At 35.2% G+C, this 14587-nt stretch overlaps 1 protein-coding gene across 2 annotated transcripts in view; it reads right to left on the bottom strand.

The window, feature by feature from the left end:
• LOC128021109 (opioid-binding protein/cell adhesion molecule-like) overlaps positions 1-14587 on the bottom strand; it is a 131743-nt gene that overhangs the window by 58756 nt on the left and 58400 nt on the right. The window contains exon 2 of one of the 2 annotated variants that reach the window (XM_052608047.1): positions 12005-12080. In XM_052608047.1, coding sequence (XP_052464007.1) covers positions 12005-12080 — 76 coding nt within the window. Of the gene's footprint in view, positions 1-12004; positions 12689-14587 lie in introns of those variants that run through there. The other variant, XM_052608046.1, reaches the window with a different exon arrangement.

Here is a 14587-nt window from a genome sequence, read left to right as displayed (position 1 = left end):
AAGCCTACTGGCGCTCGTGATTCTTTAGCTCCGCCCACACGTCACGCCTCCAGTCGGTCGTGTTTTTCCGGGAAAAATCGGTACAGACTATCTTTCTCTTATGAATATAATAAAACTAAAGACTTTTTGGAGTTATGAAGGATGCAGTACTACTCTATAGGTACTCAAGATTAACAGGATATTGAGTGAAAATGAGCATTTAATGTATCCCCCCTTTAATGTATCTACTCTATATACTATAACATGGAAAACAAATGAAGGGAGGCCTCCTGACCCGCCCTGGAGACTATGGCAGAGAATGCAGTTCAGCTTGCCATTGTGGAGCTGGCAGCTCAGAGGGCCATGGTGGATCAGGAGAATTTTAGGAATCCTGGGGGGTGCTCTGGAGGAGCAGGCACTTGAGGGTGCTCTGGAGGGGATTCATGCTTACCTCCTTGGGTTAAGCATGTGGAAGGGAGCCATCACAGGGCCAAACTGGGAATCAAGCCCTCCCTGGCCTGAACTGGGGATCAGGAGCCCTCCCTGGGCTGGATTTGGGAACTGGGAAGTGCTTACGAGGAACTGGCACTAGAGGAGCAGGCACAGGAAGGCACCTTCAAGGAGTGGGCACAAGAATGAATGGTCTTTCAAAGACTATAAACAAAACAGAGGTGAAGGGACACCTCTTACTTTTTTGTGGGTCTAGAATTCTGTTACAGCTCACTACTGTGAGGAGGATGGAGTGAAGGATCTTTCAAATGCAGTCTTTTAATTATAAACAGGTAAGCACACATTGCAAGGTCTGACATTGATCATTTCAGACAAAGAAGAACTGAATGGGCTCAAACTCAAATAGTGCAGATAACAAGGGGCAGACAAGTGAAGAGGATAACTAATAAAGAGAAACACCTGGATCTAATTGAACAAAATGGGGATAGGAACAGGAAGAACAAAAGAAGGACAAACAGGAACTAAAAAGGAACAAACACGTGACAGTATTTGCCCCACTGTCGTTACTATCTTTTTGACTTTATTTCTTCACACAACAACAGTGCATGTAACCTCAAAAATGGCACACACACACACACAAAAAAAAAAAAAAAAAAAAAAAATATATATATATATATATATATATATATATATATATATATATATATATATATATATATATATATATATATATATATATAAAACTGAAATAGACCAAATTCTTCTTTGGACATAACAGCAGTCTTAAAAAAAAACTTTGGGTAAACTATCACTTTTATGTACATAAGCTGTTGGAAAAAAATACATATTATGAAAGGTACACAGACATTTACTGCTACATGTCAAGAAATAAACACTTCAACAAACAAATTCTTTTTTTTTTCTTTTTTTTTTGCCCACCTACAACTGCTGACATTTAGACACATGGGCCAGCGGTTAGTATTTTCCTGTCTCTATCTTTCTTTCTGTTGCCTCTGGTCAATCAGAGATCCAGTCGGGCTTAAAGACAAAATTAAGAGGAGGCCAAGATTCAGGTAAATCTGACAGGGTCTGAAGGATCTGTGCCTGAATAACTGCACAGACTGGGCTTGCTATTCCCTGCTTTCATCAGAACTTCAGGTATGAGCTGAAGCGAACCGTTAAAATGTTCAGCTCGTGTTGTGGGTATGCATATCACGATTACTTAAGACAAATAGAGTCTGAGGGCTATTGAAATATAGTAACACTTTTTAAAAGCTATTATTTCCCTGATTCTCTGAAAGCATGACTGATAGGGACTTTTTATTAAACAAATCCATACACGCTTGAATGAATACATATAACAATGTACCATTCAAAATATATGAAGCATACATGCAGTTGTAATAACCCTTGTGCTGTGCTGTGCTGAAAATCCTTTACCAAAATTGGTTTTCCAGATCAAAAATTATCAGCCTTTTAAAAATTGCTAGTATATCTATCATTAAGCTATATTATCACCACATTTTGGATCCTCTCTAAATCAAAATGACCAGAACACAACATGAGGTTTAACCATTGCATTGTAGTTTTCAAGCCAAATTAAAAACATAAAATGTCTGTTTCTATTTCTTTATTCACTTATTTCCTAATCCTAAGCCATCTGGATAAACACAAAATGTCATTTTAATATAGAGTATATATTAAAATTCTTTGCACAGTGAGAATAATACTGTATTCCTTCCTCCAGGACATGCCTATGATAAATATGGCTTCAAACAAAGCAAAAACATTAAAAAGTAAGAAAAAAGGCACCCTTCACATTAATATTATCATAATCTATTTTATTTAATTGTACAGTATATAAAGTATGCACTGAAGCAAAAAAAAAAAAAAAAAAAAAAAAAAAAAGGCCAAACTGGGAAAGGTCAGCACAACTTTGACTACAAACTATGACTACTAATGTAGGCTATGAAATCAATACGAATGAATACCAATTTAAGGCTTTTTACTTTCAGGGGATTGCATTAAAAATATCAGACAGTATATTTAAGAGACAATCAAAGTGTTAATGATTTTAATGTCTCTAAAGGCAAAGCAAGCCTTCAACAGCATCGCTGTTCTATCAGTCTGTCAATACTGGTCAATGCTGGGCCGCAGGCTTCAGTTCACATCAAAGTGCATCTGCTGGTTTAAAGCATGCTCCAGGCACTTACAGTAAACTGTGCAGAGAAAGCTTCATTAAAAAAAAAAAAAAAAAAAACACCCAGGATACACTGTTGAGAGTAATTTCTAATGTAAAATATAATGAGAAACTAAGTGATAAAGCAATAGCATAGTAATATAATTTTTGTTGTTAAATTTGTAAATCAGCACCGTGTTAAAAGCTAAGTAGGAAAAAATCTTGTATTGCACTCTGCACTTACACTATTGCTGTAAATAAATCAAACCATGTGATCCTACATGATTATAGTGAAAATTACTCCAGCATGCTTTCGTTGCAAGTGACAAAATAGAAAATATTTTTTTCTAAACTCTGTGACTTCAGCTTATTTTACACATTACAAAACATGACTGCAAAGCACCAGATTTCAGCATACCTGCTGCAACATTATGTTCTGAATCATCTGAAAGGGTACAGAGACATCAAAACTGCCACAATGCAATCCATCATTCATAAAAGAGAATAAAGGAGAAAGTCATGTTAGATGTTTGCTGTTTTAGTGAAGCAAGTTTGATCTTGCCATATCTTATTTGACTTGCTCAGCAACAAATGAGCACAGTGAATCACAGTGGCTGGACCATCAGCTCCTGAGAGGGAGAAACGCAAATCACAGATGATATCTCTAAGGTTTTGATTTATATCAACCAGCAAAAGATGGAACAGACCAATGACCCCCAAACACAAGTAAACCCTAATGTAAAAGCAGAGCTACAATTATTTCCCATTTACAAAAAAAAAAAAACTATATATATATATATATATATATATATATATATATATATATATATATATATATATATATATATATATATATATATATAATCCATTATTTTCATTTTATTTTGGCAAGTTACAGGCCTTTTAGTATAATAGTATAGTATAGTATAAAGTCTTTTTGCTGTAAAAACTTATTTTAAGACACAGTAAGCGTAATAATAACTTTTATATTGTAAGTAATATTTCCAGAACACTTACTGGTCTGATGCAACTTAGCAACTGATGCAACACTGTTAGTGTTATCTGTATGCACCGGGGGTCTGAGAGTAATGCAATTTCAATTCTCTTGTATGTACTGTACATGTGGAAGTATTGACAATAAAGTAGACTTGACTTGACTTGACTTGAACTTATTTCAAAGAAATTTGTCTGTAAAATATCAAGACACAACTCTGTATAATGACATGGGTATGACACAAGTATTACAAGGAGATGGTGACTTATGAGGACATAACCCATGTCCCCATTTTTCAAAACGCTTATAAATCATACAGAATGAGTTTTTTTGAGAAAGTAAAAATGAACAAAGTTTCCTGTGAGGGTTAGGGTTAGGTGTAGGGTTGGTGTAGGGCCATAGAATATACAGTTTGTACAGTATAAAAACCATTACGCCTATGGGATGTCCCCACTTTTTACAAAAACAAACATGTGTGTGTCTGTGTGTGTGTGTGTGGGTGTGGGTGTGTGTGTGTGTCAAATATGTTACATCAGGCATTTGAGGATATTGCATTATTAATTTATTTTTAAATTACATATTTATCTCTGAATAAAACTGAGGTGTTTTATTATTCTCTTCGAGTGTAAACTCCATATTCTCAATATATAATGCTACAAGAGCCTGATGTATATGAAATATGATACTTCATATATATATATATATATATATATATATATATATATATATATATATATATATATATATATATATATATATACACACACATATATTCAGGATTTTATCTAAAGGTAGGGGAAAGACAGATCTATCAATACAGATATTTACTGTCCCTAAAACCCTAGAGAATTAACCTTCTATATATATAAATTAAAATTAAATTAAATTTATGCATTTAGCAGACGCTTTTATCCAAAGCGACTTACAGTACATTCAGGCTATCAATTTTTACATATCATTATATATATATATATATATATATATATATATATATATATATATATATATATATATATATATATATATATATATATATATATATATATATATAAAACATATCTGAATAGGTAAGATCCTCATGTCCAAACGAACTTTTTGAAAATGCAGAATTCCTATTAAGACCATGATACTGTAGTATCATTATTTGTGTATTCATTTTGCTGTAAAACCAAGCAGTGATGTTAACAATCTTAATATATATATATATATATCATCATTAGAAATCATTAGAAGCATCACATTAAACTTGAAACCATAAGACAGTGACCGGTGAAGCATTACAAAGAGAGTATGGCCTGCCCTTGCTCCTGTGCTAATTTTATAAGATGAGCACCCCAAGGCAGACAAATGAGAGCTGTGCACTCCACAAAGAATAACATCAATTGACCCATGACAATAGAGTCCTTTTCAGAACACTCGCTAAAATACATAATTTAACAGCAGAGTGCATCATCACTTATTGATTGTCTCTATATTATCTCTATAAACTGTATGAATACATGTTTAATGATACCGAATTCTGACTGCTGCTAAATAAAATAATAAAATAAAATTAAACAATAGTATAAATTATAAGTATTCTACATGGGGTGTGAACAGTGTGCAGTATGTCTGACATGCAGCTTGACCTTTGAATGAATCTAATGAGCAAGAAATCATTTTGAAATGTGTTTGATGACAAATATTCATAGTATATGAAGAGGACACACACCTACATATTAGTTTTACTGCTTATGGTTGTGACTCGGGTATGGTTTTGATTAAAATAATCCTTTCTCTGCATATCTGTCTCATCCAGAGATTCATGACTGGAAAACCATGAATATATATCATGCCTCAAATTTCCAAGTGGGTGGACTTGGAATAGAATAGGGCAGAATATAAGGAATACTTGCTTATTTCACACTGCCTAATGCAATGCATGATTAAACTGTGTCTGTGGGGCTGGACGCAGAACTACGATTCCCATCATGCACTGCAGCAGGAATAAATCATTCAGAAATATTGCTTTACTGTTATTTATTTTTACTGTTTATTGCAATATTTGCACTGCTAAGACATATGTAATGTTGTGTTAACTGAATCTCTGTCTTTAAATACATGATTGTTGAGTCTCACAGCCATAGTGATGCGTGCACTGAATGTTATTTTAGTTCTTTTTTTGTTTGTTTATTTATTTATTAAATTTTTTGTCAAAAAAAAATGTTTTTATTTCGCTGAAGAAAGAAAGTCATGTTGGTTACAAAGACGTGTTGGCAGAGTTTTTATTCTAGGGTGAACTTGTCCTTGAAATACCCAGCAAACAGAATAAAATACTTGAGTTCAAGTGCCATAATAAAGAGTATCTGTTCCCTAAATTACTGACTCAGACAAAAATGACACGCAAGTACAATCAAAAACCAACATGAAACAACATCCTTCCCATTATGATATTTGTTTCTTGCATAATGTAATTATTAAACAACACTTATATATCAACGTTTTCCTTTTTGAAACAATAATACATTTTAAAAGCATATGTATAACGTATGGAAACTATTCTATACTATATGCATACATATCTATATTTGCCTTTTATACAACCTCCTCCCCAATTCATTCATTAGGCAGACTAGTAATGATTTGACTGGAGCCGTTCCATAATATTAACAACAGCCAAAATACAGTTTGAGACAATACAAGCTAATTGTGTGAAAAAAGTGGCATGTTTCTGCTAGAAAAACTATGCTGAAATCCAGCACTGTAATGTTGATAAGGGAGATCACCATTGTGAGAAGCTTTCAAACCATCTGTCACTCTGACAGTCGGGTCAGGGGCGTCCACTTAAGACTTCATCATCCTGCCTGCTTCAGAGAAGGACCCTCAGTTCAATTAACAGCATGTTGTATTGCTTTGTTTTCTGCCTTTTGAGTGCCATCGGTGGTGCTAGTCTAAATGGATCAGCACTGAATATTTTACTGCTTTACTGCTTAGGGACATTGTTTAAGCATAAAAGGGTAATAAATAATCGATTTTCTTACTTTCGTGTCTATTCAATTTTTTTTGGTTCTGTTGGCGACATTCCTTGTGTGCTGAGTACTTGTTACTCTGTGTGATTTAATCAAACCAGCAGTTTAATAAACCAAATAAGAAAGGACAAACAATTAAGTTTCCATGTTAGCCTGGCACCGCAGGTTAAGATCAATGAGTTTACTAATAAGTGATATTGAATTCCTGAATTAGGACGCTCTGACTGACAGCTCTTTTTTTCTTTTCTTTTAATAAAGTACCAACAAATAACTCCTACACTGGCATTAACATTATTCCGGGCGTCCATAAAAGTGTTTCCTGGGGAATTAACATAATTGGTTGTTTATAAAATAAAAACTAGAAATACCATTAAATTGCTGGGATGTGACACTGGAGAGATCAGAGTAAACAATCTGTTTTTATTGCACATATTCCACTCTGTGACAACACATGGATATTATACACCACATGAAATTAAATGATAAAGTAGGCTATCCATCTTTTTGCTTAAGAGAGAGTGAGAGAGAGAGAGAGAGATTAAACAGGGCCAAATAGTCTCTAATTAAACTCCAAATAGTTTTCTAGTCTCTACTACATTGTTGGCACTTTTCACTTCTTAGTTTTTGTTCCATGTCTTATGCCACCAGATGATAAATAATCTTGTGTGTTTTTTTTATTTTTATTTTTTTATTAATTACTCAGTATTCATCAGTTGCATAAAGCCAACTACAACAACAACAACAGAAAATTGAAGTGTTGCTGGCAATTATGCACTGAAACCTCAGTCGCTATTTAAATAATTTGTAGACTTCAAGACGTTGTCAATCAACCTACGGTGGCTTATGTATTTTTAAAACACTATCAAAATGCAACAGCTTACAGCTTCACACTACATCGATAAGACCAACGTTGATTTTTTCATTGCTTCAAGGCCTAAATCATAAAGTGACAACCTCTCACATGCAGTTAAAGCGAACAGACTCTGCCATAATGTTGTGCGTTTTTCCATAAAAAAAAACACAACAGGAAAAATGCTGCCTTAGAAATGTCTTGTTTTTTTTCAGGCTGAAACCATGGCTTCTGGCTTGGCTAAAGTCTGCCACCCTTCATTTGCTTTGGCTGAGCTGAAATGACTTTTCTTTGGGGGATAGATAAATCACCACACATCTCCAGGTGTGCACAGGCACACAGCAGCAGTCGCCATTTGGATCGGCACTACAGAGAATTTGGGGCATGCAGACTATACTCTGCCATCAGTGTGACTGTGTTTGTGACAGCTTGTCTCAACAGTTCTCCATTATGCAAAAGCTGCGCTCATGATCAAAAGTAAAATACATGGCGATCAATACAAAAATAAAAAAAAAAGACTAAAGATATGCTTAATGTTCTTTTCCACCTGATTTAACCTGACTTCTAAATTGTGGCACCAACACAACCATGAACTTACAAGATATGTTACTATGGAAATGAATGCATTTCCATTTGCTTAATGTTCTTACAGTCAAGGAGATGGGTTGCTTTAAGCTAAATGCAATTGTGAATCAAGCTGATTGTCTGCAGGATTCTATAGAATCAAGAGTGTGAGACATAAAACTAATTGTGCCACATACCCGAGAAAATCAAAGTTTATTTGAAGGGCTAAATTAAGAGAGATGGAGGGGGGAAAGCAGATCTATGAGCTGACAGATGGTATGACACATTTAATTCTCAAGTGGAAGGACTTCATGTGGAAAAAAGGAGAAGAAATGAGGTCCGGAGATTCTCTGGTGTCTGCGAGACATGAGTGTAACACAGTTCACAGATCAGAAAGTCAAACGTCAACACTTCCGGCATCTATTTCATTCTTTCTATTAATGGTGATTTTTTTTGTATTATTATTATTATTTGTGCAATTTGGATCCTGCATGCATCCTTCGTGCATTCACTGTGGCAATTATATGATTTTATATTAAAGCACATAAAATCAAATTCAAATGAGACGGAAAAGTTTGAAGTTTTCAGACAATGCCAACAGAATTAATATATCTTTAAGCCAGCAATAAATTATTGTAACTTTTGACAAATATTTGGCTCATTTATTATAAACAATTGACAGTTATTCAGATGTTGATGTCGGAAGGAGCAACAATATCCGTTTATTAAGTACTTTATTGCATACTAGCAATTGTTAAATTTTAGTCTTTGTTTCCTCTGAAAATAAATTTTATTTTCATTATCAACACGTTTATTTAGGGAAAACATAAGCATTTTTACAGCTCAGCCCAACCCCAAACATTTCTGCCAACAAGACAAAGCCTAAAAGACCAGAAATTATGCGCATGTGAAAGAGACACACTTATTTAATAAATACGATTTTTTGCATTAAAAATAATCTATCCATTTCTTTCCCCCACATTCTTTAATTAAATTATATATTACATTTTTTTTATTATCAAATGGATAGCACCATTCTTGGCTTGACATAAAGCAAATAAGGCACTCAAGGCTGTGCTATATTGTTTATACTGTATAGTAATGGACTTCAGTATATAAGAATGAATTTGAATGAAGAAGCCAGTGTCTTATTTGTAAAGACTTTTTCGTAACTGGATGAATCAGCGTTTGTGAATGAATCTACTATAATCACTATATGACTATATATTGAAGGCACACAGGGACACTGTCTTGAGGGCCTTATTTGCTTTATAAACACACACACACACACACACACACACACAAACACACATCAGGAACCCACCCCACACATCTAGCCTGAGAATATATTCAACAGATATATTAAAAATAAATATATAAATTCAAACTAGTTGCAACACTGTAAGAGAGCAAATATATATATATCAGCTTTAACTCTTTCCCCGCCAAACACTGAATTTATGGATTTCCGCATTCCCGTATGCATGCATATGCACATGTATAACAATACGATCATCGATTATAAATAGCAAATTAGTGAAAACCGCCTGTTAGAAAAGTACCCTCTTTTCCAGATTTTTCTCATATACGTGTGTGTGTGCGTTAGGGTTAGGGTAGTTTTTTTTTCTTTCTACGTGTTATCTTAAGGGTTTTCTATTGTTTTAGTTTTAGTATAACATTGTAATACATTCATATTTTTACTTTTTTATAATTTAAAGAAGAAACCAATCTGATATTTCACATTTGAGGCTTAATACTATAGAAAAGCAAAAAGTTTTCAGAGTCATTATAGCTTGTTTATTTTCATATAAAAAATATGGCATGCAGTTGCATCAAACAATGGTAAATTGGGATAGTCAAAACTAACAATAGCAATTACAATTTCAAGGGAATAATCGACAATTATGATTTTTGTTATGATCGTGCAGCCCTACCTAATCCCCTCTCTTACTCTTGCCCTCTCTTTCTCTCCCCTTGTGTTTTTCCCTTCTCCCATCTGTGCTCTCTCTCTCTCTCTCTCTGTCTCTCTCTCCATTCTTAATTCCTAAATCTCTCTAAATAACTCTCTCTCTCTTATAGATGTATAGATGCATGCGCATATACTTTTTAGGGTTCTAATGGTGAAAGATGGTGGGGGCTTTTCCAGACCCAGGTTACTGGGTTTAGTCTGTCCTTTGCTGTGAGGTATAGTGGCCCTCCGCCAGAAGTATTACTCATTTTCCAGTATTTCTTGATTATATATTTATTTTATATAACATATTTCTGGCTTATATTCGACACATATGTAATCTATATTCTATTGGTTGAAGTGAATAAACACTCCTATACTCTCCTTTTAAATAGCCTGTATAAGATAATAAATATTTGAAGTGAAGGTAAAATTATATCTGTGTCTGTTGTGCCTTTTCTTCCCATGGCCATGAACACTTTTGGGGGCCTGAGAAAACTTTGGTGGTAACGATAAAGAATGGCATAATTTCCTTTTTTAATCCTTAACACTGCCTAATGTTACAGAGTGAAATGGTGAGCCAGGAACTGGCAAAAGACTGTGCAAGCTTTGGGGGTGTTGATGGAAGAGATCTGCCTCTTTGCTTTGATCATCCTACTGAATATGATCCAGATATAGTATTTGATAAAAACATGATTTTCTCTGCTTTTTGCTTAAAATGCTGCTTAAAAAAAGGTGTTCAGGTGTTGATAAAATTATTGAAGCTAGAATAAAAACTATTTTTTTTTTTCGTTTAAAAAGTAGAGGCTCTGTTCTTTATTTTGATGTATTGCATGTTCATATATTCATAAAACAATATATTCCCATATACAATATACAATATAAGGCCATGTTATTTCAGTGAAAATCATAAAAAATGCTGGCGGTTGCATGACAATTTTTTTCAAAAACGCTGGAGGGGAAACAGAATAGAATAAAGTTCTATCTATCTGTTTTTCTATGTCTGTCTGTCTATCCGTCTATCTGTCTGTCCATTCATGCATCCATCCACAAACATGGATATATGCACATTTTTTTTAGGAACACACACACACACACACACACACACGAGCATTCTGCAAAAGCATTCTGCGCATGAATGTCTCTATATTCAAAAGAGGGTTTTTCATTCATTAAATTCCGATATAAGGGTCGAAGGACTGTTGCCGTCCTCAGCAGTTTTGTTGAGCAGCTTTGTTCCAGACAAAAATAACATTCTTCTAGACAGAGATTCTGGTGCCAAGCGTCAAAGGACACAAGCAAAGGCCACTGTCTCATGCTACACAAAACGTCCTCCGCTGCATCTGGTATAACAGAGACATACTTTACTCTCAGTCCCCCTACAGGAAAAACGACTGCCTTGTTGCCCACAGTTATATAACTTCACGGAATAACCATTAGAGGGAAAGTAAGGAAACAATGATGTTATTGAAAGTGCGTGTGGGCATCAACAAATGAGCGTGCGTGTGCGTGTGCGTGTGTGTGTTTGTGTGTGACTGAGACAGAGGGGAAGGGGAATGGGTAATCAGACATGAGCGAGATGGGAGAGGGAGAATGACTGAAAGAGAGGGAATAGAGAACTGAGTCGAACTTAAATTTGATTGGTTGATGAACTACTTATCTAAATAGGCCACCAAAGCTGATTACATAGACCAGACTGCATGCTGATTGCATTACCAGACGATTGCATCTCACCACGGATACCCAAAACAACTCCAGCAGAAAAATGAGATGTGCAAACAGCAGCCAGATTAGGCTAATAATAATATTTAGAGCTCAATAAAAATTAAATAAAAACACTTAAAACTAACACGAGTTTATTTTAAACTAAAATGATTCAATAAGAAATGACACCTGCTAACCACATTATTGATTAAATAAACATTCGAATGTTTGCAGGACGGTCCCAAAAAGCTTTTAAAATGAAAAAGCGCGTACCATAAAACGTATATATACAGTTACCATAATGAAATTAATATAACCAATGACTTACTTCAAGACAGCACTGTCTCCTTGTCTGACAGTGATGTTGTCCTTTAAATAAGATTCTCCGCTTCTCGCTGGCACTCCTGCGGGCACAAGGAACAGCAGTCTTAGAGCCACAACAATCAGGCATTTCCACTGCAGCTCAACATAACCAGTTATGCCCATTTTTCCCGTCAGAAAACTCAGAAACTTCCGTCCGCGACGAAGAACCGTTTAACTGAAGGAGCGTAAATGTGATTCCCTCTCGGAACGCAGCGTTCACTTCGTATTCCGTCCTCTAAATATCTCCAAAAGTATCAGTTTTACTCAGTGTTACAGACAGGAAATCCCTTCAAAATGCTCGTAAATATTCCTTGAAAGTTTTCAGCAAGTCGGGTGAGGTGTTTTTTCAAGCGTTCTCGGACACACTGAGGTGCTGTACCGAGTCTTGGCAGCACATATGTTGCTCGTGCTCTCAGAGAGATGCGCGCGCTCTTAAAGATGCTTCAGCCTCGTTCTGAGCCTCGTCGTTTTCAAATTCACTTTAATTGGACCCGCACAAACTGATCACAACTGAGAGAGGATGTTCAGTACGTGAACAGCTCCGGAGGTGCTGAAACGGGTTGCCTGTTTGAGAAAAGATGCAGAAATACTCCAGGAGACAGAGAGAACGCGCTCGGCGTGCGGTCGGCGGTGCTCTTGTTCTCGGATAAGTGAGGAAACTGACTGCCCATCCTGTGTCTCCCTAACTAGAGCTGAACTCAGGGTGAACGCATGCGGAGAAGACAGATAGATACTGCACGCACTGAGGTCAACACAGACAATGGGGGAAATATTTACTCCAAACACGTAAAAAAAATATGTTTATTTATTTTGGACAACTGGGCTATTATTCATCTGTCTTTCTTTCAGTCTGTCTGTCTATTTACTTTGAAACATACAATTTTTAAGGTTATAATGATCACACAAGTAGAACTAAACATTCTAGTGTGCTTTTTCAAATCAAATCTTTATACCTTTACCTATTACCTATCTGGTCTGTCTACCACTAGTTAGAAAGTGTCCCTTCAAAACCCCTCTAAAACCAGCAAACAGACTACGTACTTTTGCAAACCAGCTAAATCCAGCAAACTATCTTAAGATGTTTTTTTTTTTTTCAGGCCGATTAGTATTACATACTAAACAATATGTAATTATAAATTTTCAGCAACATTTAATCATTAGAATCATAATTTTTATCTTCACATGAAATAGAATCCATGATTAGGAGATTACAGTGAACAGAATCCAAATATTATATGTGGTGATACCAGATTATCATTCTCATATTCATATGCCAAAGCCTTCAGCTAATCCTTATCTAATCACTTGTAACTATGTTTACATTGATGGGAGATTCATTCCAGCAAAATAAATGCAGAAGATTAAGGTTTAAATGTCTTTGTTTTTTTACTTGACCGTTTTACCAGAGATCGTTAAATTAAAATGATGATGAACATGCCAAGTGGAAGAATGGCATAAGATAAGATTTAATTAAAAATTATATATCTTCGTCTGATGCTACCTGGTACTTGTGAAGCTAATTTGCTTCAACTGTTTTTTAATTAAAACCTGGCTGACCTAAGCAAATTGTAGATCAGTTTAGCTAATTACTAGTGTGAATCCACGCTTCAGTGAAATGTGTTGAAAACGATACTCTTGATTTGATAACAATTCTGGGAGAAGGGAAAACAACTAAGCTACTGATCCTTAATACCCGATTCGATTGATTTAGTAAAAATGTGGAAAATCCAACCATTCTACCATTCTTACCACCACCGTGGACACAATGAGCCAATTATCCTTTGTTTATTTTATTTTTTATTTTTTATGTTTTGTTTTTCTGGAGAAAGCTCAATTGTGTTCAATTCCAGAGCTCTGGGTGGGTGGTTGAAAGAATGTTTCATTACACAGTTTTTGTTGTGAATCAGTCACAATGAGTTCACATCTTTGTTATGAATGTATATATAGTAAGCATTTCAGTTCAGGTCAAGTGATGATCTTACACCATGTGCATATTCAGTGTTAAAACGGGTCAGCAAGTAAATGGATGCTCAAATGTGGATCATCAAGATTCACAAATTAAATTTATGCTATGCTCTGCTCTAAGCAAAAAGTCTTCCATAAACCTGCACAGTGAGAATTTCTACATGGAGCAGTTCATATTGCTCAGTGAACACCACTAATATAAACAGACATAAAAATCACCATGAAGGAATGCAAACTGAAAGAAGCCACATAAAGAAAGAATACATGTGGATCTACTGTCGTCTTGCAGAGACAGATATGGCACGAAGCGGGTCACGCTGGCTGTTTGTGATATCACAACACTCACTTTTGATTAACTCATGTCTGCCTTGTGCTGCAGTTATGGTAGTTGCACAGGCTGCAATTACATAGAATTACCAATCTATCTGTGTTTATCCACCTATCCATATGCCAATCCAAATTACTGCCCATGTTGTTTTCTTCTGTGCCAAAATGGCCAACACAATTTGCAGTGTAACCAACTGCCACATTAATTTAGAATACATGATAAGTGGTGTGTGTTTAGGTCATTTTACATTTTCCC

This window comes from Carassius gibelio, chromosome A10 (assembly GCF_023724105.1).
Source record: "Carassius gibelio isolate Cgi1373 ecotype wild population from Czech Republic chromosome A10, carGib1.2-hapl.c, whole genome shotgun sequence".
Classification (NCBI taxonomy): domain Eukaryota; kingdom Metazoa; phylum Chordata; class Actinopteri; order Cypriniformes; family Cyprinidae; genus Carassius; species Carassius gibelio.
This window is presented reverse-complemented; position numbering and strand designations above follow the sequence as displayed.